The following is a 23,051-nucleotide window of genomic DNA, read 5'->3' as shown; positions in this document are numbered from 1 at the left end:
CAGGGCCCTGCTAATTCCATGCCAAAACTAGCAGTGGATTTCTTCCTTCTAATCTCCCCTAATGCCTTTTTTGATTATTGTCACAGCTCTCTGACCATGCACTGTCCTTCAGATTTTCATTTCCCAACTGAGTTAGTCAGAGGAGGCTGACTGTCCATCGGGATAGCGTTAAGTCCACAAGCCACCTTGTTCCATGTGAAAATATAGAAACAAGAGTAAAGGGAGCAGGGGACCCCTTAAAGTTTTGCTGGCAACCTCCACATCTATTGGATTACTGGCTGAAGGCAAACCAGGAAAAGGGAGATGAGGGTTTTCAGAAGATTTCTCTAGTTGATTGGCAAAGGAAAGCTGATTGGGGGAGGAGGTAGCAGGAGACTGTGGTGTAGGATGGCATCGCTTCTACCCTGGCTGTACGTTACACTGTGGTAAGTAAGATTTTTTTCTTATTTTTCCTTTTAGCTTTGAGGAAAGTAGAGGCACACACCCATGGGTGGTTTTGCAGAAGCAGTAGGGGTTGTGTGGTGTTATTGTTGGGGTGGGATAGACAAGATATTTTGAATAGCATCTGTTCCCTGAGGCTGGCAGTGAGGATTACTGATGGTCTACCCACAGGATAGAAAATGCCCTAGGGACACTTGAAGATGAAGGAAACTTCTATTCAGAAAATGTCAGTCGGATCCTGGACAACTTGCTTGAAGGCTATGACAATCGACTAAGGCCAGGATTTGGAGGTAAGAAGCAGCTTCCTTACTACATAAAATATTCGCATTCTGCTTCACTAGGTTCAAAGATCCAAAGGTGTGGGGAGGACGGGAGAGCGAGAAGGTGCAGGGGTGTGGAGAGAGGACATGTGTGTTCCCATCTAGCTCTGCCCCTTCCTCATTACTGACCTTATTATATATAAGTTATCTGAACTCTGAGCCTGTTTCCTCAACTTTATGATGTGTGTACCCTCACCATGTAAAGTTGTGTACTTACTCAGTTTCCTCCTGTGGAACACTTGTTGTGTTCAATGATATCAGTATATATAATCATATTAATTTTTATTAAAATACTACCTATTTCTCTCCTATTCCTTAAATTCTACACACTAACCAGACCAAAAAAAAAAAAAATTCAGATCTTAAAAACTCAAGGGGAGGGTCTTGGTGGTCGAGTCACTGAATTCTGTCCACAAATGCCTTTGGAGATAATTGACTGCATCCCATGGGGCTCTTTTCAGGTGCTGTCACTGAAGTGAAAACAGATATTTATGTGACCAGTTTTGGGCCTGTGTCAGATGTGGACATGGTGAGTGAGCTCAGAGTGAGGAGAACAATTTTAGCTGTAGGGTGGGAGGAGGGAGGTTGAGTCCCATAACTCACCACACTGGGCATTGTTACCAAGCCTGGCTTCTGATCCATGATGTCATGTGTGGAGGGGGGCTGCTGGGAGGGCAGGGACATTAGAGCCGATTAATAACTTACCTACAGGGTCACTAAGGGTTCTGCTGAATGTAGGCACTTGTTACAATAATGTTCTCTCTTACATCTATATACCATAAATGGTATATTGAACCAATTCTTCCCTACAAGAAGATTGTCCCCATCTTTATGAAGATGGAGTAACAGCATTGGATGCTGGAAATACAGCAATGATGTTACACTAGATAAGAGTAAAGAAGTTATTTAAGAAACTTAAAATCTAACTGTTTTTTGTAGTATATCCCTTTCAGTATATTGTACTGAAACAGTAAAGGGAGTCATTTGGAAAAATCTAATGAATTCCACCTTTACATGGCAAAAGTACCAGCAGGTGTTCCTGTGACTCTGTTCCAGGTACAGATGGCTGTGGATCTGTAAGAGGGTATTTATAGCGATGGCAATAGAAACCTGAATCAGTCTTTTAGAACAAAGTGTATCATGATATTCTTTCATAGTTCTCCGGTACCACTTTCCCCCAAGAGTAAAACATCAACACTAAAACTGAAGTAAACATAATTATCTTTAAAGATATATCATTACATTTTATTGAGGAAATGTAATTGTGAAAAAAGTTATTAAGAGATATTTGTTTTAAATCTTTGCCTTTTGAATTGACATGGACATACAAAAAAAGAAAAAGTAAAGAAGGGCAAAGAAAGAAGTGAATTGGGGAACAAAAACATTGAAAGAAGGGCAAAGAAAGAAGCAAATTGGGGAACAAAAAAATTGGGGGAGTAAGAAAGAAGACAAGGAACAGGGAGAGTGAAATTGCTTTTATTTTAAAAATAAACATTTTAACACCTGAGAGAAAGGAGAGTCAGCATTATCCAGAATCCTCAAATATTTTGCAATTACAGCTGTCATTTCAGCACTGACTCACCCCAAGTACAAATAACTGTCTGTGCTGGGGAAGTCTGAGAATATTTGGAAACTTACTTTACGCATGCCTTTCCTTTTTAAGTACATTAGCTTTTTTTTTTATAATCTGGACCGTTATTACTTAGATTTTTATGTATCAATTATATTTGCAAAATATAGTCACTACTTACAGTAACAGCTGTCAAAAAGGAACAGATAAAGTAGACAAAGCAAGAATTGGTGATATTTTGAAATAGCCACAAGTTATCATTTATTGACTTTTGAAATAGTCTTTACAATAATTTTAAGATTTTAATGTGATTTCATAAAAGCTACGTATTAAAATTCATCATTTTGATTATGCTTACTTAAATGATGCTACTTGCTTTTGTGTTCTCTGAGAACAATATAAATAGTTATGATATACAACCAGGGAAAATTTAAATTTATCTAACTGGGAACTTGACTGAACAGCACCAGGATGGCCAGGAAAGTTTCCAAGACAAGTAAGAAACTAAGGAACAGTTAGCCTGACTGATGGAAGGTAGGTCAGAACTAAAGCTCAGACTTTAATCCTCTTCACTGACTGTTATTCTAAAATACGGAGGGAAATAGGCCCATGGATGACTGATATTTTGGAAAACAGGAAGAACACTGAGGAGAGTCAAGGAGGCAGGAGGGTCGAATAGTACAGTATTATCATTTCTGATAATGTCACCAACTTTGAAATTGAAAAAAAAATCACTGCAATTATAACTTTCATCTGAAGTAACTGTCATAAAAAGCTGCTTTATTTCTTAGGTTTTTGGATTGGACATATGATAGTGAATAAACTACTCTTAACCAACCATCTTCCAGACTGCCTGAGTATTTTCTTCTCCCTTAGGAATATACAATGGATGTTTTTTTCCGCCAGACGTGGACTGATGAGAGGTTGAAGTTTGGGGGGCCAACTGAGATTTTAAGTTTGAATAACTTGATGGTCAGTAAAATCTGGACGCCTGACACATTTTTCAGGAATGGCAAAAAATCAATTGCTCACAATATGACAACTCCTAATAAACTCTTCCGAATAATGCAGAATGGGACCATCCTCTACACCATGAGGTGAGATTTTCCCAATTCTACTCCTTCTATCCAAATAATTCACCCATCACCCTAACTCAGAACTATTTATTTCAATGTTCCTAGGCTTACCATCAATGCTGACTGTCCCATGAGGCTGGTTAATTTTCCTATGGATGGCCATGCTTGTCCACTCAAGTTTGGGAGTTGTAAGTTACAAAAATGTTTCTAAGAGTGAAATAATGATTCCAAATATGTGACTGTTTGGTTTTAGTCTGATACTAGAAAGCAAAAAAGTAGTATTACTATGACACTTTGGGCTCCAAGAATACACTTCTGTAATTATGTCATCATCAATCTTACATTTGGAGGTTTTAGTCACCCAAAGTAAAGAAAAACAATAAAGGAAATTTACATTTGCATTTCCTTTTCACATGGGCAAGTTTTGCTTTGAAAGAAAGAAAAACATGACTAGTGGAAGCACTGCTATGTTTCTTTTTTAAAATAAAATTCAGATGCTTACCCCAAAAGTGAAATCATATATACATGGAAAAAAGGACCACTTTACTCAGTAGAAGTCCCAGAAGAATCTTCAAGCCTCCTCCAGTATGATCTTCTTGGACAAACAGTATCTAGTGAGACAATTAAATCTAACACAGGTAAGACTTGAATTGATGCATGGGTGTATTCCATCAAGATGTTTCCATGGCACATTTTTAAAATACCTGTTTTGTTTTTCTCTGCTAGTAATACACAGTTAAGCTTACTGCCTTGAAGTGATGAATAGCTTTCTTTAAAATTTATTTTGCAACAATGTGCATATAAAGATTTGTGTAGTCTTGGAATGAGTAGTTGTACATATATGACACAAAGAATTGCATCGAAAAGAATGAGCTTATGCCTCAATCATTTGCTTTGCCATACAATGAAGGATGCCTTTGCTTTTCTTCCTTTCTGTTAATTTAAAGGTCTGCAATATACATTTCAAGTTACATTCTTTTTGTACCCTGTCTAAGCAATAATCTTGATATCTATGTTTCCTAACAGGTGAATATGTAATAATGACAGTTTATTTCCACTTGCAAAGGAAGATGGGTTACTTCATGATTCAGATATATACTCCTTGTATCATGACAGTCATCCTTTCCCAGGTATCCTTCTGGATTAACAAGGAGTCTGTCCCAGCAAGAACTGTCTTTGGTAAGTCTCACTTCTTGGCCTCCATTTCCATTTCTTCTTCACCCCAGGCTTGTATATTTTAGGTGAATATTCACCCTGGTGTACTTGTTTGGCACACAATAGCAATATAGCCTCCAGTCTCATTCAGGTATGTGTATCATGTAAAATGACTTTCATCTTATTGCAAGCTATGTGATGAACAATTTGTTTCAGCAGTTATTCTAGCTGGCTTCCTGTGACTTTCATGTGTCCTATATAGAAGCTTTTTTTTTTTATCTCTATTAGCTTTTTTTGCAGCTAAGGAAGAGTAGAAAAGTAAAAACTGACATATAAATCCATGACACAAAAAAGCAAAGTTCTTGGACCTGCTAGCATGTAAATTGTATCTTGTTTTTGTTAGATCAGTGATTAAAAATTGCCTTTTTGGTAGGCCTGGAAATCATTAAATGTCACCAGTTTTCTGTGGTTCCAACTCAAATATTTAGCTGTTTATGATGGATAGAATCACAACTATCTTTGAAATTATCTTTGGATGGAATAAGAGAATGAACTGTAACAGAAAATACCATTAGTAAAAAAAAATCATTTTTTTTTTCTGAGTATTCATGATTAGTAGGGAAGACTTGGGTCTAATTGTAATCTGAGATGAATTATAACTCTTTAATTTACCACATTAAAACATAGTTCCTTCTGAACAATGTAAAAGAATAAATATACAATGTTGGTAAACGTTAGTGCTACATATCTCTAAAGTATATAATTCCTCCATGGCATATATCAGTACATATTGCTGGCAAGTGAGTGATGAAAAGTGTTTTTCATGAGTAACATCAGACTAAAACTAAAAATAATAATAATAATAAAAATTGAAGGACCTAACTTTATATTTACTATTTCTCCAGATAAACTTCTCTAAAGTGATGGAAGACAGTATCAACTTTTAAAATTGACCAGAAGTTCAAGGTTTCTTTCACTTGATAATATTAAGTTTTCTCAAATAGTAAAAATTAGAATTTATTCATAACTTAAATTTTACAATTGATTTCCACAAATATTTTTGAGCAACTACAATATACACATCATCATTAGGTATAGAAGGATTCCAAATAGTTAACACCTGTGATAAAAACTGTGAACAACTATTATAAAATAATTCCTCCTTAGTTGGTGTCAATGACTGAAGAGGGGCTCAGCTAGGAAAGCAAGCATGGGGTAGCTACAGTCTGATGGTGGGAAGGGAACTCAGCTTTGGTGGTGGGTGAGGTGAGGTATAACTCTGAACTACAGAAAAACAAGTAATTGTAAATCAACAGGATTATATTTTTTAAAAAGTATCTTTGTAGAATGGTAAGTCCTCTCCACCAATATGTTCTCATCTGATCACAGAATCCCCAAAGATAACACTGCCTTTCCCTTTCTTTTTTTATTTTAGGAATCACCACTGTTTTAACCATGACCACTTTAAGCATCAGTGCCCGGCACTCCTTGCCCAAAGTGTCCTATGCGACTGCCATGGATTGGTTCATAGCTGTTTGCTTTGCTTTTGTCTTCTCTGCACTCATTGAGTTTGCAGCTGTCAACTACTTCACCAACCTGCAGGCCCAGAAAACTAAAAGGAAGGCACAGATCGCCACCTCACCCCCTGTGACAATATCGAAGGCGACGGAACCTTTGGGAGCTGAGATTGTATTGGTAATTGTTTACTTTTCCAATGTTGCCTATCTTACAGGAAAGGATAGTTCAAACACTGATCAAAAACAACTATGTAGATCAGGGGTAATGTCAGTTGAGTGCAAGGCAGGTAAATCTAGCGAGTTTCATATCCAACTTCACAGAGAAAAGCCAAGGCACCATCCTTCATATATCTTTGCTCTAAACCGTTGGTATCCTTCTTTCAACCTCCTCACTACTACTCACCAATTCTGAACTCTCACAGGAAAGGAGAAAATTCTTCTCAGACTTTAGATTCTGCCTTTGAACAGGTTCAGCTATACCAACTGGTGAGAATAAAGTCAGAAAAAGAATGTTCCTAATGAGGCTTCAGAGTTTGCAGGAAAGAAACAGGATTCCTATCAAATGCATGGTTTTGCTAGAAAATTCTTGCGGCTTTATTTCAAGGCTCATGAATGCTGAGTCATAAGCTAAGTATTTGGTTCATGTGAAAATAAATCCAATATTCATGTATTAGGTGCATGTATATTGAGGTTTTTTTACTCAAAGACTTATATCAATAGGACGTACCTAAAAATTTAAGTTCGGATTTACTATGGTTAAGCTCTGGCACCACAGGTTTGTTGACTAATAAACAAACAATAACAATAATCACCCAGGGGTCATTAATTTGCTTGCCCCAAGTTTACAACAATTAAGTATATTCCTGCACTTTTTAAAATGGGTTACATAACTGATTGATAAGTATATATATATTTTTATTTCAATACAAACTCCAGAAGTATCTTTTAGAAAAAGAAGAAAATTTGGTCCTGGTAATTTTTAAATGAATATTTTTGTTTAATAAACTAAAAAAAAAAAACCCAGAATTTACATTTTCTCTAAGGGATAAGACCATTTACAAGTTAACTAGAAATGGATAATTTACATATTTTTTCCTGAGTTTGCTCTCATTTAAAAAAAAATAAAAAGCTTGCTTCCCAGTGATTTAGATTATAACCTCCTGTTATAAAAGAGGAGACAAAGTTTCAAGAGAGGAAAGGTTAGTTATGGTTCACAGAAACACAGGGAATTTATTCCATAACTCCTGATAGCCAGACCTTATAAAAGGCTAAGGAATTCCACACCCTGGGAATTCCTCGAAGACTAAAATGCGCTAGAGAGAAACCACTGCATAAAATATTCTAATATTTCCCAAATGGAGGTACAATATTCTCCAAATACTTCCCTTGACTTACTGTTTTCTTTATATGTGAACATGTTTTAAAAACTCAAAAAATATAATTTCTATAACAGAAATGTCAGTCTGAAGACTCAGTCCAAAACACTAGAAACCATTTTTTCCATCAAAGATATTCCATCAATGATATATACATTCCAAATACTTTTTAAGAACTATTTTTCTTATAAAAACAAATAATTACATTATAAGCCATCTACATTTATATAGGTATATAACTTACACATTGTTTAAATTTCATATATTAGCATTATCTAAAAAGGAAAGAGAAATATCAAAATTTAGTTTGACAGTTTCTTATTTAAGAAATACATTAAAAATAAAAAGAGAAGTTCTTGAGAAACTGTAAAAAATAACTCCAATGGTTTTCAATGTGTTCATGGATCAGATCCTGAGATAAAAGGAGAGACTTCCTTCAACTCTTTGAAATATATATTACTGAGAAAACTATGGTTTCAAATCCTTGGAGAAAGCATAGAATTATTATTCCCTGAGGCTATTATTTTAAAGGTACACTTTATTAATAAGATGGAATTTGAAATCTCAGGTCTTCTTATATACTATCTTCTAACCTTCTAAAATAGTAACATATAATGAGCAGGTCCTTTGGGAAGGTAGATAAAAAATGCATTAAATCGTCTCAAAGTTCTCTTTTTCTTGCAAGTTGCTTTATTTCCCATGAAAAAGTGTATTTCTAAACCTGATTCCACCTAAAATATTCTAAGGCAATAAAAAGTCAAAATTTTGCTTCTATAAGGCAAGGCAAACATATATAAATAGAAATCTAAATAGAACCAAACCTAACAGTACAAATCTCAAAGCAACATAAATAAATATAGATGATTACATAGCACATTTATATTTTATTTATTCATGTCAAAACTTAAAGTTTTGCCTCATGTAATATAGAATAACAAATATAAATTACACATTTGCAATTTATACTACGCAATGGAATATTATGATTGCCAGGACATTTTTTTTTTTTCTTTCAAATACCATGACATTTTAAAATGCCTATTCGGTTGTAATCAAAATAACTTTCTTTGAATAAGTTGTACTTTGAAATAGCAAAGCAATGGGGTGATGTTGGATTGAAATTAAGTGCTTGAGTATTTCATGTGATTCCAAGTTGTATATTTTAAAGTGTTCATTACTTTTCACAAGGCACTACTTAGGATGAGTGTGGGAACAATTTATTAATTTTATTTTGACCTCGAAATTTAATATCAGTAATGACAAGAAAATTTAGGCATTTTAAATCTGTTACTAAAATCTGAAGATAATACCTAAGTATAAATTCTCAGAAGTACTTAGAAGACTAATTCTCACTGATTTTCAGGCATTTGTAATTTGAAACGTTGTTTTTAGATTTTGAAAGGAAATTGTCCACAGCTTCTTTCCTGCTTATAATGGTATATTTCCTTATTTATTTGTTTGTTTGTCTATTTGTCTATTTATTTATTTATTTAAATTCCAGCATGCTCTCTTGGCATTAGAGTTATTCCTGCTTCAGCATTGAGTCTGGGATGTACTTAGGCTATATATCAGATCAAATTTGAACCCTGATGTCTTTTTGGTTGGTTTGCTAGTTACCTTGTTATTTTTAAGTTCTAAGTCCTCATCACTATGCTTAAAAAAATAATCTTCTCCCAACCACATCAAAAAAAAAATCCAATATGGTGTCTCTTTTTTTATAGGAGATATGATATATCAATATTTGGAAAGTTGTTAGCAAATAAAATTGACCAAAATTACTTTAGTTGGGATAATAACTACCTTTATACTGATTGCATTGTTTATTCATTTCCTCTTTGTTCTTTGTAACTGGCACCCACTTATTGAGTTCCTATGTATTCATTGAATTATTCATACCGTAAGTATTTAAAGTGTGTTTACATGCCAGATCCTTTATAGACTGCTGTGGGCACATTGGTGGGTGTGATCAAGGGGCCTCATCCCTCATGGAGCTTCTTGTTCAATAGAAAGAGACACAAGTTAAAGTGCTATGACAATACATGGTGATAAAAGCTATAATTAGAGATCTACAGTAGACTGAAGAAGGGTGATGCAGGAACACCTAGCTCACTCTGCAGGGGTTTCCAATCTGGATGAAGTGATGCCTAATCTGAGAACAGAAAGATGAACCTGGCCCTGCTCGAGAAGCACTTAAGGTTGTTGCATACCAAAAAGAAATTTGGGCACAGAGACATATATCCTTTTACTTTCTTTTTCAAGATGGGGGTGTCTTGAAAAAGACACCTGGCTATTATCATGTTGCCCACCTGATATACAGAATACTGGAAGAATCATCTCTCCTTTTTCATATATTGCTGAAATTTCTGTCAAGTACTCTCATTACTAACTAAAATTAAGGGTTCAATTCAGATCTTCAGAGAGTCTATGTCCCAGAAAGATCACAGTGTCCCTTCCTCAAGGATGTGCCATTGTGTGAGTTAAGAGAGGTTGGGGTGGATGAAATGCAGACTGTTATCTCTCCCTATTTGTCAGAACCCTGCCCAATATTCTATGCTACACCTTCCAGGCATTTCTCTATAGTTCCCAAGCATCATCCCTGCATTGCTAACCCACCAGAGAGATGCCATTAAACTAACTGTAGATCTCTATAGAAATTCTGAATCATCTCTGTTCCTCACTCTAATAGTTGTAACCAAAAAAAAAAAAAAAAAAAGAATTTATGACATTTTGTTTTCTCCATAATGAATAATATGACTGTTTTTTAAAAGTTTCAAATGCAAAATATTTTGAAAATAATTTCTCATATTTTTAGTGCCCCTGTTTGCTAGTTGTAAAAGCAGCTGGGTTGTTTGACCTTTGAGGAATGCATGGTCAGAATCACTCTCTGAGATAGTCCAGTGCACCTGGTCTTTAAGGCATTAGGCTTTTAGGCTTATTCTATATTGTATTAAAATTGCTCTAAGTTCTCCCCAAATGTTGTACTCCCTACACCAAATGATGAGTCTCATACCAGTCCAGTTTGACTCAAAGTACCTTTGCAATATGGTGTTACTTAAAACAAAGCAATATTCTAAAAATACCCAGAGCAGGATGGCATTCAGCAGCAGGGGAGCATTGGAAAAATTCAAAACCATAGGTGTTCCACTCAAAACAGTGACAGCCCCAAGCTGAGCCCTCATCTGGACTCTAACAAAAGCCTATTTTACCATCAGCCAAAGCTGCCAGGCATACAATAGAGCAGGCGGGGTCTGATGCAAACCTGTAGCTTGCACGGCTTGCAAGACTGACTTTCTTTTCATTTTAGAAATTTAATGTGATTCTATTAAATTGGCATCCAGTCTCCTCATGCTGCCAATTCCCAATTATCCAGAAGCTGAATATCCAACCTGTGGGTTAGCAAGGTCTCTTGAATGTCCTTTAGGTGATCATATTTACTGCCATTTAGAAATGTCCCAAACCCACTGGTCAGTGGAAAAGTTGCACCTCTGGACCACCAGGGATGCAGGGTGGGTGAACCCTCCTGCCTCTCACCTAGAGAATGTTTGAAAAGGTATGTAGAAATTGTTAGTTTTTGCAGCTCCAGAGAATGAGTATTACAAGCATGTGCTGATTAGAGGTCAGGGTTGCCTCTCAATGCCCATGATATGCAGGACAGTTGTCAATGACAAAGAATTATCCCTTCCCAAAATCTCAGTAGTTCTGTGGCTAAGAAAGCTTGCCCTAAACCCTAAAGCACATGGGAAGAATAACTTTCTGCTGAGAGTATATTTGGTCTTTGAGAGGGACGCTGAGATCCTTGCATAAATCTTCAGTCACTCATCTTTAAAACGAAAATAGTACTAATATTATGTTGTAGATTATTTCTAGGAAAAAACAAAATGATGCATGCAAAGTGCCATATAGTGATTATCAGTGGTAAGCATTTAGAAATGATATATGTAATGTAATGTTACAATCTAAAACACTGTTTTAAAATATAAGGCAACATAATCATTAAGTTTTTGGTCTCTTCTTGATGCTTGACTACTCTAAGAAATCTTGGAAAGTGTTTACATTTTCCCCCAGTTGTTGATTTTTAGCATATTTATTACGCATATGCTACATATTCTATGCACTGGCAACTGAGCATTCATACATGAGAATATCCCTTTTACCATCAGGAAATGCCATGCAGGAAAGAACACAAGTCACAACAGAAATAATATTTACAAGGAAGAATTTGGTAACTGTTACAAGAGTTGCAACAGCTAAGTAAGCAGAAAAATGTAGTACACATATATTTTTGTAATATGGGAATATATCTTACATTTTCTTTCTCAAATTATTAAAGAAATTTAAAAAAAAAAAAAGCAACTTACAAAGGACATAATTGCCGGTAACTTTAAAGTGGAGTTTGAAGCTTAGGGAGTGTCTAATTCAAACAACAGGTGAATAAAGAGCAAGGGGCTTTTTGACCCAACTGTTCCCATAGGTACAACCCTGGAAACCCTCAAAAAAGTTTCTGGGGCAAGTGGGTGAGAAGTGAGATCCTAGTGTAAGGAGCCTTTGATTGCAGGCTGCAGCCACACTGCTTCTATTTTCTTGCTTCTTGGGCCTGAATGATGCTCCTTCACTCTGGACAAGTGTTATTTGGCAATTCTCACTGAGTCATTTGTGACAATGTGACTATACCAACAGATTGACAAATAATTTCCCCCATTTCCAAAGAAGAGGGGGAGATAAAACATTGTGCTTCATTTTTATGGTAGAATACATTTTCAATCACTTTTTTTATCTCAGTGAGCTTTTTCATGACTATCTTCTCTCTTTCTAACAAAGGAGGTAGCACAGGTTTCAGATAGTCAATGCATGCCATTAAAAGTCAAGATGAGTTGAGAATGGAAATCTGCTCTGAAGATGTGCCCTTAGATATTATATCAGATAACATGATTTGTTCCAGCTATTGGGAAGGGAGAGAATTCTTTTTAGAGGATGATACAATAGCATATTTCTTTTTTAGGTAGAGAATATTTTCATAACATATTTAATGATTAAAGTACAACTTTGAGTTTGAGAACCTAACAGAAAAGTTTTGGAAATGGTGCTGTATCTTTTTTCTAAGAAAGGCAGAGTGCCATTCAACTCCAAGTAGCATACTCCAGCTCTCTTCACTCAGCCTGTTGGCCCTAGACACAGTTATTGTCTGCTGGCACTTTGAGTGTGTGTGTGTGTGTGTGTGATTTCAAATAGTATTTTTTTTAAAAAATAATATAATAGTTTATTTTTACATAATTTTGTGTCTTTTTCATCTCAGTTATAATTCCTGGGGACTTCCCATCACCAAATCACTCGTGTACCATCACCATAGTCTAGTGCACTTCCCTCCCCCCCCGCCGTTTTTGATCTTACTCCCCATTTCACCCCTGTAAAATGTCTCTGGTATATAGTTGTTCATTATTATTATTATTATTTACTCCCCTGGTCCTTTATACTCCTGCTATGAGTGAAACCATCCAGTATTTTTTTCTTTTCTTTCTGGCTTATTTCACTAAGCATGATCCTTTTGCTGGCACATATTTTTAATAGAAATTATAATTTCTCTCTTGTCCAAGATCAGCAGACTGAACTTCCAACTATTTTAAATTCCCTAGACCTCAAAGACCTGTAATTTAATTCAGCCCAGAGTGCCTACCCTAGTACTGGGCCAAGAGAAAAACAATAAACATAGTCTACTTGAAATTCATCTGATCATGTCCTCTCAGACCTCAGGCATGACTACATGAATCATTGTTTTATTTTGGTGAATAAACAGATTTTCTTCCTGGTCCTAAAAGTACCTTGGGTTTGTTCCCTCTAGGATAACTATTGAGATATTCAGAAACTTCCAATCAAACAGGAAAATTCAGGAGGGAAACAGAAAAAGAGAGAGAGAGAGAGATGAGGCTTGTGAGGCTGTTGTTTCCTGTAATCCAAATGTCACCACATCGGTGGGTCATTCTGGTCCTGTTGCTCAACCACAAAGAGGTGGCAGCTGCCTCATCCTGTAGCTGTGGGGTTGCTGGCCAACACCATGGGACGCCACCTTGTGAGTTTCATGCCCTGCCAGACAGCAAAGTGGTAATTTTTCTGGCAGGGAGGAAATCAGGAGGTTTTACAAGAACAGGGGACATGTACAGGGAGTGTCTGGAGGCAGAGACCAAGCAAGCATAGCTAACTACAAAAAGAGTGACTAGTACAGAATGTAGACAAGAAAAAATCAGAGAAATGACCCCTAGACTCCAACTGTAGGAAAGGATCTAAATCAAACTAAGTCTCTAAGCTGGGCTTCATACTTTAGACGTGAGGAAACGTTGGCAGAATCCAGCCCTGAGATTTACCAGTATGGTTGATTACACATCCTTTGACCAGGGAGGAGGCATTTATGCTATCTGGAACATCCTCTTCACACCTACCAAATGTGTGAATGACCTTTTCAATGCTAAAGTTGGCTGCTTTTGACTTCAGCGGAACAGAAAAATCTAATGATAGGAAAGAACATATAGCAATTCTGAAATTAGTCAAGGAACTATACTTTGGTGATTTCAGATGGAGTGAGATAATCAGAAAATTCTGAATGGGAAGGAGAAACCTCTCAACATAGACCTTCTGGCATAAGAGGCACTTGTAATAATACAAGGCATGATCAGACATCCCACATAATTTAAGGGTATTTATATTTTGTCACTTTTTTTTTACATACATGAGTTCCTTTTACTGTTTTTGTTCTTCTTATATGAGTTAAAATTTACAAGTGTGTGAAAGTGAGAATGTAGGCTGGGGATAGGTCTCAGAGAATATCAGCTGAGCTATTAATTTCTAATATTAACAAAGAGTTCACATATTCCGAGTGGAAGGCCCCTGTCACTGCCCACACTCATTGTCCCTTAGGTTTATGCATAACAGAGGTGGGTACACCTCTGCAACCTGACTCATCTCCTGCAGCAGTTTCTGCCATGTGGGACTTGCTTAGCATCAATCACAGATGTATTCAATTATAGGATGTTGGATGGAAGTGAATTAAATTGCACTCCTTTTTTTGGAAAAGTACCACCACCGAATGCTATTAACAATCTGCTCAAATTTAATCTTAAATAGTACATAGTCAATGAATTTTTATTAATGATTAAAAAAATAAATGACTAAGGAAGGGGTCTCTAGTCTTTCACCTAGGCTGAATATTTGCCTTTGTCTACAGCATCCTGATTCCAAGTACCATCTGAAGAAAAGAATCACTTCTCTCACCTTGCCAATAGTTCCATCCTGTGAGACCAGCAAAGTCCTCACCAGAGCTCCTCTCTTGGAATCAACACCTGTCACACCCCCACCACTCTCTCCAGACTTTGGAGGCACCAGCAAAATAGACCAGTACTCCCGGATTCTCTTCCCAGTTGCATTTGCAGGATTCAATCTTGTGTATTGGGTAGTTTACCTTTCCAAAGATACAATGGAAGTGAGTGGCAGTGTTGACTGATTTGCAGGCCAGTAAATATTCCATGAATTTTTATTTTCTGCATTCTTTCTAAATAACATTGAGACTTGTGTAGATGATTTTATGAGCATGGAATCAGAATTGAAGCTCTGTAATGTACAACTTTGAATTGTACATATGAGCCAAAAAGTGATAACATTTCTCCTCAAAACCAAAAGTTGAAGGTGGCTGAAAACCGTGACTTATCAGGGCTTCCCTGGTGGTGCAACGGGGTAAAACACAGCATTATGAAGCTGTCTGCAGCATGAGCTCAATCCCCAGCCAAGGAGATAACCCACATGGTATGGCAGATCTCTCCTATCAGGCCCGCTGCTCCCCTCAGCAGTATATTTCAGTCAAACTGTCAGTTCTATTCTCCGCTCTGTCCCTGGTGAATCCTCTCAACCCCTACTCATTCAGCTTGTATCCAAGGTCTTGTATGCATAAATAAATAAAATCTCTTAAAAATATGTCTTATATATCTACACCTGAGAGAAAACTCTATAAAACAATACAATGGATTTGAGATGAGTTTGCCTTCAAGATGCATTGTCCTACATTGTTCAATGTTTTTAATTGTCACTGTGAGTATCATTTAGTATAAAGTAGATAAAACTATAATGCTGACACTTTCAAAGGTTGCCTTAAAACATGTTTATTTTGGCTTAGTTTTCAAGATAGTAGCATATAAATAGTCTAAATATTTACCCACAGGTTCAAAGCAGCATGTTGGAGGACTTTATGCTAGTAAAATGGCTTTCAGCCTGTATTGAGCTTAGCCATTTGTTTTTAACTTTGCTGTGCTTTTTTACCTCAATGGAGTATTTTGTTTGTACACATATGAATTATATATAGATCATAAATTATGTATGCATATGTATATAGCTTCTGTTGGACTTAATACAGTGTTGTCTTATGTCATTAAGTTTTCCTTTGAAAATAATATGCTCATGATAACTCCACAAAGTTGTAGAAAACAGTGATTATAGGAGGATACTATGATTATATCTTGTGGTTTCCACCTTTCTAAGCATTCCACTAAATAAAACAAGGATAAACAATATCCCTGGATCTGTTTCACCCAGCTAAGAGCTTCTTTGAGTGCAGAGGCATGAAGTGATCACCTTGAACCACAGGTTTAGCATCCCTGATGATTCTCAGAGGTAAAAATATGGGCAGTTGGATTCAGACACCTTGCTCTAAAGTGAGACTTGAATTAGGATTCAAATAATTGATCCCTCTTCTCTGTCATCAACAAATTTTCAGTTATAAGATGAATAAGGTTAGAAGTTCTAATATACAGCAATGGTGACTATTGATAATACTGTATTATTTAACTGAAATTTGGTAAGAGTAGCACTTCTAGGTTCTCACGAAGAATTAAAAAAAGTAAATATGAGAAGTAACAGATGTGTTAGTTTGATGATGGGAATCACTTTACAATGTGTGTGTGTGTGTCAAAATAGCACACTGAAACTTTAAATATCTTTTAGTATTGTCAATTATGTCTCAATAAAGCTCCTATTACATTTCAATCCTTTGTGATGGTAAACTCTATGTTATCCCACAATAAATTGCCACAGGAATGACTGGGAGTAAAAGGAAGCGCATGGTATGTCTTGTCAAAATCAATTTCTTGTTATCTGTTGCTGAGTCTTTTTTTCTCCATAGTTGAGAGTCTCTTATTGATTGATTGATTAAACATCCTTGTTTGTTTATTCACAATATAAAATTTCTCCCCTCAGGTGTGGTCATCACAGTTTTCCCACAACAAAATACCCATTGTCCTGACCATTCTTTTCTCCCCTCCCTATATCTTTTCTCCTTTTCTCTCCCTTCATATCTTTCTCCCATCCTGAAATGCCTGCTGTCAAGGGTCAGTTTTAGAGTTTACATTTGTCTGATCTATTGTTTGATTTTTTAAATATATTTCACATATAAGTGAAACCATTTAGAATTTATCTTTCTCCTTCCAATTCACTGCACCCTTCCAGCTCCAACTCCACTGCCACAAATGGCATGGAATTATCATTTTTGATGGCTGAGTAGTATTTCATTTATTGTATACACAGCATCTTCTAAATTCACTCACCTGTACTGGGATATTTAGGTTGTTTTCATATCTTGGCTATTGTAAGCAGTGCTGCTATAAACATAGGAGTGCAACTTTCCTTTTGAATTAATGTTTTTGTGTCTTTGGGCAGATTTCTATGAATAGAACTGCTGGGTCATAAAGTAAATGCATTTTTAGTGTTGCTGACTCTCAAGCATAATTGAGATGCTGCTGAGTTCTGAGCTTATAAAGAATTATTTTGGTCCTATTCCTCTAGTATTTTTCCAGGAAAAAATATTTCCACAACTAAACAATTTAGAGTTAAACTGAGATAACTGTCTACCAAGGATGAACAAATTACCGTCCATTTCCATATTTGTGATTAAACTCTACATCTCCGGGAGACTTATTTCTATTCTAGATTAGACACCCTCTAGAGGTCCTTCCATTTTGAGTAGTTAGTGTATGTTTCATTAATATTATTTTTCTATTTTAATGTAATCTAATTATGCAGTACATTAAATTAGTAAATACATTTTGTTTTTCTTTTTTTTTTTAAAGATTTATTTATTTGTGCATACAGAACTGGGGTACAGGCTAGAGGCTCAGGGGCGATGAGAGGATTTACCAGAGACAGAGTGGGGAACAGAACAGGCAGATGGATGAAGTACACTGCTGAGGGGAGCAGTGGGCGGGTCAGGAGAGGTCTGCCACGCCATGTGGTCGCCTCCAGGGCAGGCGGAAATCGAACTCATGTGGAAGTGGCTTTAGCTTCTCAGTGCTGTGTTTTAACCCGCTGCTCCACCAGGGAGGGCCAGTACATTTTGTTTTAGTGACTACGTTAAATAATTGAATTCTAGGTTCATGATAATCATCTTATAAGCTTTGTTACATTTTAATTTTCCTCACAACCTGTTAAATATACACTATTGTTTTCTCCTTTTAAATATGAGAAACGAAGGCATGAGGCAGAAGAATATACTTCAGAATGAACAGATACTTGAACAGAGGGGCAAACAGTGAGATGTAAACCCATAGCTTGCTCATTTACCCATAATCATACATGTCTGAATCCCATAAAACTATGTTAATTCATCCCCTCCAGAATTCTTTCATCTTATATTTCATTCCCTGTAATAAATTTTCTGTTATTCTGACATCCTTCCTGCTCCCTTTCAGCAGTTATTCTATATTTCCCTGCAAAGGACATTACTCTTAGTCAGCATTTGTGCTTAGAGCTCAAACAAGTAAGTAAAAGCAATTAAAAGTTATTAGAGGGCCCTCCCTGGTGGTGCAGCGGGTTAAAGCACAACACTAGGAAGCTGAAACCACTTCCACATGAGTTCGATTCCTGCCTGCCCCGGAGGTGACCACATGGTGTGGCAGACCTCTCCTGGCCCACCTGCTGCTCCCCTCGGCAGTGTGCTTCGTTGATCTGCCTGTTCTGCTCCCCACTCTGTCTCTGGTGAAGCCTTTCACCTCCCCTGAGCCTCTGACCTGTACCCCAGTTCTCTATGCACAAATAAATAAATCTTTAAAAAAAAGTTACTAGATATTAATGTGATTGATCCTCAGAAATGGATCCAAACTAATCATTAAGCTACAAAGCTTTAGAAATGTTAAGCATTCTGGAGAATGCTAAGAATATAGATTAACTTAAAATGAAAGTTTCTCTAGTGAAATAATTTGGGGAGAAATAATGAGTCAAGGTCATAGGTTTCTTTACCTGTTGAACTCCGTGGAGCCTTTATGATGCTGACAAGCATATAATTTTATCAGGATAATCTCATATATCTCATATGATTATCCCTTTTGCATAATCATCACAAGAGAGTATAGATATTCGGATTTGGAACAAATCGATAAATGCTTAATAACTGATTTAATTTACTCCTGTAATTAACTTGGACTTCTTGTGATCTTTATACAGAGGTAGAGCTATACTTATCTCTATGAAAATAAGAGCAAACAGAAATAAAGCAGGAAAACTTCTGTAGTCCCCAATTCTGTGATTCATTCTCAGTGCTATAAAGCACATCCTCTACTTCTACCACTTTCTCTCAGTCAGCATCTCAGCTGGATGATACAGAATTATTTACCAGCAGAATTTCTGAAGGGTCTGAATTTAAGAGCAAGATAATCTTCTAACATCCAAGAAAGATTGCTTCCACTACTGAGAAAATCATAAGATAGTCTTGGGGTTCTAAGATTCTCAGCACTGTCCAAATCTACTATTTCACCTGCCAAGTTCCATCCTCAATTTCCTCTTCAATCACTGTCTAGACTTTTTTCATTAGAGAAATGAGTCATGTATGATTTTGATTAAATTGTAATTCACCAATGAGTGTGATTAAACTATGCATATGCTTCTTAAGTGGAACCAGCCCGAAATTAAGAAGAAATCAGAGTATTTTAAGAATATCATAGAAGCACTTGTGCTCTCTTTAACTTGCATAAGAATTTAAAGCTTATACATTTTGTCTATAGATTTTCTAGTGCAGCCAAAAGAGGTCATCCCACCCACAGCTCTCATACTTATCATGACTATGGTAATAAGTATGGTAGAAGGCATCCGATTCTCAGGCTACTTCATCACAACTAACAAGAAGTGGTTTTTCAGTTAGTTGTATACCATGACTTCACATTATGAGTTACTGGTATATCATTCCCTGTTGGAAAGGTAGGGACTTTATTAAAGGTCAGGTTCATGACTATATACATCCCAGCATATCCTGGTATGAAGTACAACTCAGATAGAGAAACAACACCTATCCTTAGCTGGAGGAGAAAATGAGAGGGGTTAAGGTTATCGCTGAAGGAGAAAATGAGAGGGGTTAAGGTTATCACCACCATGGGAAAGAATCCCAAAGAGCTGGGGTCCAGACCTTTAAGGAAGGGACACTGCCTGGGGCTTAATGAGGCTGGAAGAACGGAGAGGGAAAATCAAGTGCTGCTCCAAAGTGGAGACCATTGTTGGGACAGTCTACACAAGAGCAGTTTTAAAATGCAATTATGCAACCCTTCTTCCCTTTTCCCTCTGGCTTTTTAGTTCCCTGCAATGCTGTCTATTTTCAGAATGGTGCAGAAAGTATCTGAAAGGGAAAAGTAAAGACTGCGCAATTCACCTCTGGTATTATATAGTATAGAAAGATGTATCAGCAGTTCAGACAATAGCTCAAACACACAGACAGCATCAAAGTGATTCGTGTGTCCAGTTTAAGACCTTTAAATGGATTCCTTAATGGCTGAATTTCAAGAGTCATAATATGCTGATGGCGGTACCTCACAAGAGAAGGAAGATTTGTCAGAAACCACTTACTGTTGAAAACCCATTTTTCTGTGTTATCATCAAATGATAAATTGCTTAGAACAGAGTGTGGCTCATTTAAGACAATAACAATTGATTGGTAATTATACTAGTATCATTATATCATTTTACTATTACTATTATTATTAAGGTAGCATTGACATACTATTGATAAGATCAAATAAGGTAAAAAAGTATTCTACAACAGGTTCATGAAATGTATAATCACAAACTTTCTTATAATAAATATTATCTGGTACAAAGTAATGTGTGCAATCACACCAAAACCAGCATAATAAAAGAAAACTAAAAACCACTATCAAAAGTTTCAATGATGCATAGAGATGGTGACCAAAAGGTCATGTCTACAAGAGCTTCATGAAATTTTTGGCTACCGAATTATGTACTATTACTTAGTAATGTCCTGAACCCAGATTCTGGCAGTCAAGTGCCTCCTGCTCCCACCCCCCAAAAACAATGACTATTTTCTTAAATCCTACAAACCTGAGTTACATTCATATATTTTATTGTATGTGCTAGCAAACATGGGTAAATATAGGGAAAAACTAGGTATTTACACCATGATAATATGATGTCAGTTTGAATAGAGATTCTTCCAGATTAAGTTGTCTTATGGACAGAGTCAGAAAGATAATATACAAACTGACTTTTCTGACATTCCTACAATTAATTTTCTTGCTCCTCAATTATTGTAAATGAATGAACAAACTACTTTCTTTATGTAAAATCTACATTTTAGCTCTAATCATATCAAAAAAAATTCATAGTTTATACAGACTCAGATGTTATGACTTGAAACCATAAAATACATAGGAGAAAACATAGGCAACTCACTCCCAGAAATTGGCATCATGAATTTCTTTGAGAAACCAATAGCAAGAGAAACAAACACAAACAGATGGTGCTACATCAAACTAATAACCTTCTGCACAACAAAAGATATTTACCTCAAATGGGAAAATACTTGCATATCACATTCCAACAAGGTGTTATAATACCATCTGAAATATACAAAGAACACATAAAATTCAACAATATGAAAAGCAAAGCACAATAAAAATGGACAGAGGATTTGAATAGAGACTTCTCCAAAAAATATATAGTTATAAAATAGGCACAGAAAAAGATGTTTGTCATTTCCTCTCATTGAGCTATCATCTCAAGCCTGTGAGATGGCCTTTGTCCAACAGCAAGTGCTGGAGAGGACGTGGAGAGAAAGGAGGAGCCTTTGTAACCCTTGGTGGGTATGCATTGCTAAAGTGGTGCAGCCATTAGTGAAAACAGACAGAGATTCCTCAAAAATTTAAAAACAGAATAGTCCATATGTCCTAGCATCAAAAAAATGTAAAACAATAATTGGAATGCTGATGCATTTGAATACTGAGATGCTTCTGATGTTTACTGCAGCACTATTACAATAGCCAAGAACTGGAAGGAAATAACCTTAAGTACTCATTAATGGAAAAATGAGTAAAGATATGGTGTATACATAAGTGGAATACTGCTCAATATAAAATAAAATGAAATCCTGCCATTTAAACAATATAGTCCTAGAAAGTATTATTCTTATAGGAATAAGCTAGATGGAGAAAGTCAAACACTGTCTACCTTCAGTCGCATATGGTATGTACAGAAAATAGACAAATGAGCTAAATAATCCAAAAAGATATGTTTGTATTACATAACAAATAGTAGCTACCAAATGTGAAGGGAGAGGTAGTTGTAGGTAAATCGAGGGAAAGGGGTAATTGTAGGGTGAGGTATTTTAGCAGTGAATTTAATGTAGTAAATATACATATTGATCCTCAGTTATGCTTGTATGAAACAATACATAGTACAAGAAATAAGACCTAGTTAGGGGTGCTTTGTATACCCATTTATACATGGCCAGAGTTAGCATGTAGATCACTGTCTCTACTGGTATTTTCCATGTCAAGAGATAAAAACTGATAGCAGGCACAATGCCAATAATATTTTGAATTTGTACATAAGAAATTTGTATGTAAGAAATTAAAATACTGACAGGAGAATTAAATCATCAGTCTTTTATAGATGAGAAAGCAAGAAATATAAAAGAGAACGTGGGTAAGAACATATAGTATGTTAATGAAAGGTCACATAATTTTATCAAGTTTGGCAATTCTGCTTAATTATTAAATTCTCACCTCGTAAAAATCGGAAGCATTTGAAATTTACTATGGTATAGCACTCAGTTACTTTTCTTGAAAAATCAAATTCATGAAATCTGCAAGAATCTATTTTAGCCACCTACAAAGAATATATAGGGTGTGGTTAGAGTATTTAACCATAGTCTACATTAAGATGCAGAGATGAAAGAAAGCTAGGAAAGTTACTTCTTAGAATAAAAATGAGTATACACCTAGTGATATTATCTACTGCATTCCCTCAAGAAGATATGAACATGAGTACCTTGATCATAACTTAGATGTCTATGAAAGAAAAATAAAACTTGAGTAGTTTAAAGTTATTATCATGATTTCAAGGTAATTATCTCAATTTTTCACTCTTTCTTGACTGCATCTAGATACGTTTTATTGGTTCTTTGAGAAAAGCCATTCCATGATGGAACCTCTAGTGTAAGATGTTGCAGAAAGGTCACAAAGAGACGAATTTCTAGGAATCATTGGTCACCTAGATTCCCCAGAACAACCCCATGAGGATGCAAATTTCTAACACTTTGCAAGTCCAAGAAGTCAGCAAACTTTGAG

At 36.0% G+C, this 23,051-nt stretch overlaps 1 protein-coding gene across 1 annotated transcript; it reads left to right on the top strand.

The window, feature by feature from the left end:
- Positions 1–387: 387 nt before the first annotated feature.
- On the top strand, positions 388–15,149 carry GABRA6 (gamma-aminobutyric acid (GABA) A receptor, alpha 6). Its single transcript, XM_004689811.2, has 9 exons — positions 388–425; positions 613–731; positions 1,223–1,290; positions 3,208–3,428; positions 3,513–3,595; positions 3,902–4,045; positions 4,434–4,586; positions 5,998–6,257; positions 14,669–15,149. Exons 1-9 carry the CDS (start codon positions 388–390, stop codon positions 14,942–14,944), a joined length of 1,362 nt encoding a protein of 453 aa, XP_004689868.1. The 3' UTR covers positions 14,945–15,149.
- Positions 15,150–23,051: the final 7,902 nt, after the last annotated feature.

The sequence above is a fragment of the Condylura cristata genome, unplaced genomic scaffold (assembly GCF_000260355.1).
Source record: "Condylura cristata isolate star-nosed mole 26May11 unplaced genomic scaffold, ConCri1.0 scaffold00026, whole genome shotgun sequence".
Classification (NCBI taxonomy): Eukaryota; Metazoa; Chordata; class Mammalia; order Eulipotyphla; family Talpidae; genus Condylura; species Condylura cristata.
This window is presented reverse-complemented; position numbering and strand designations above follow the sequence as displayed.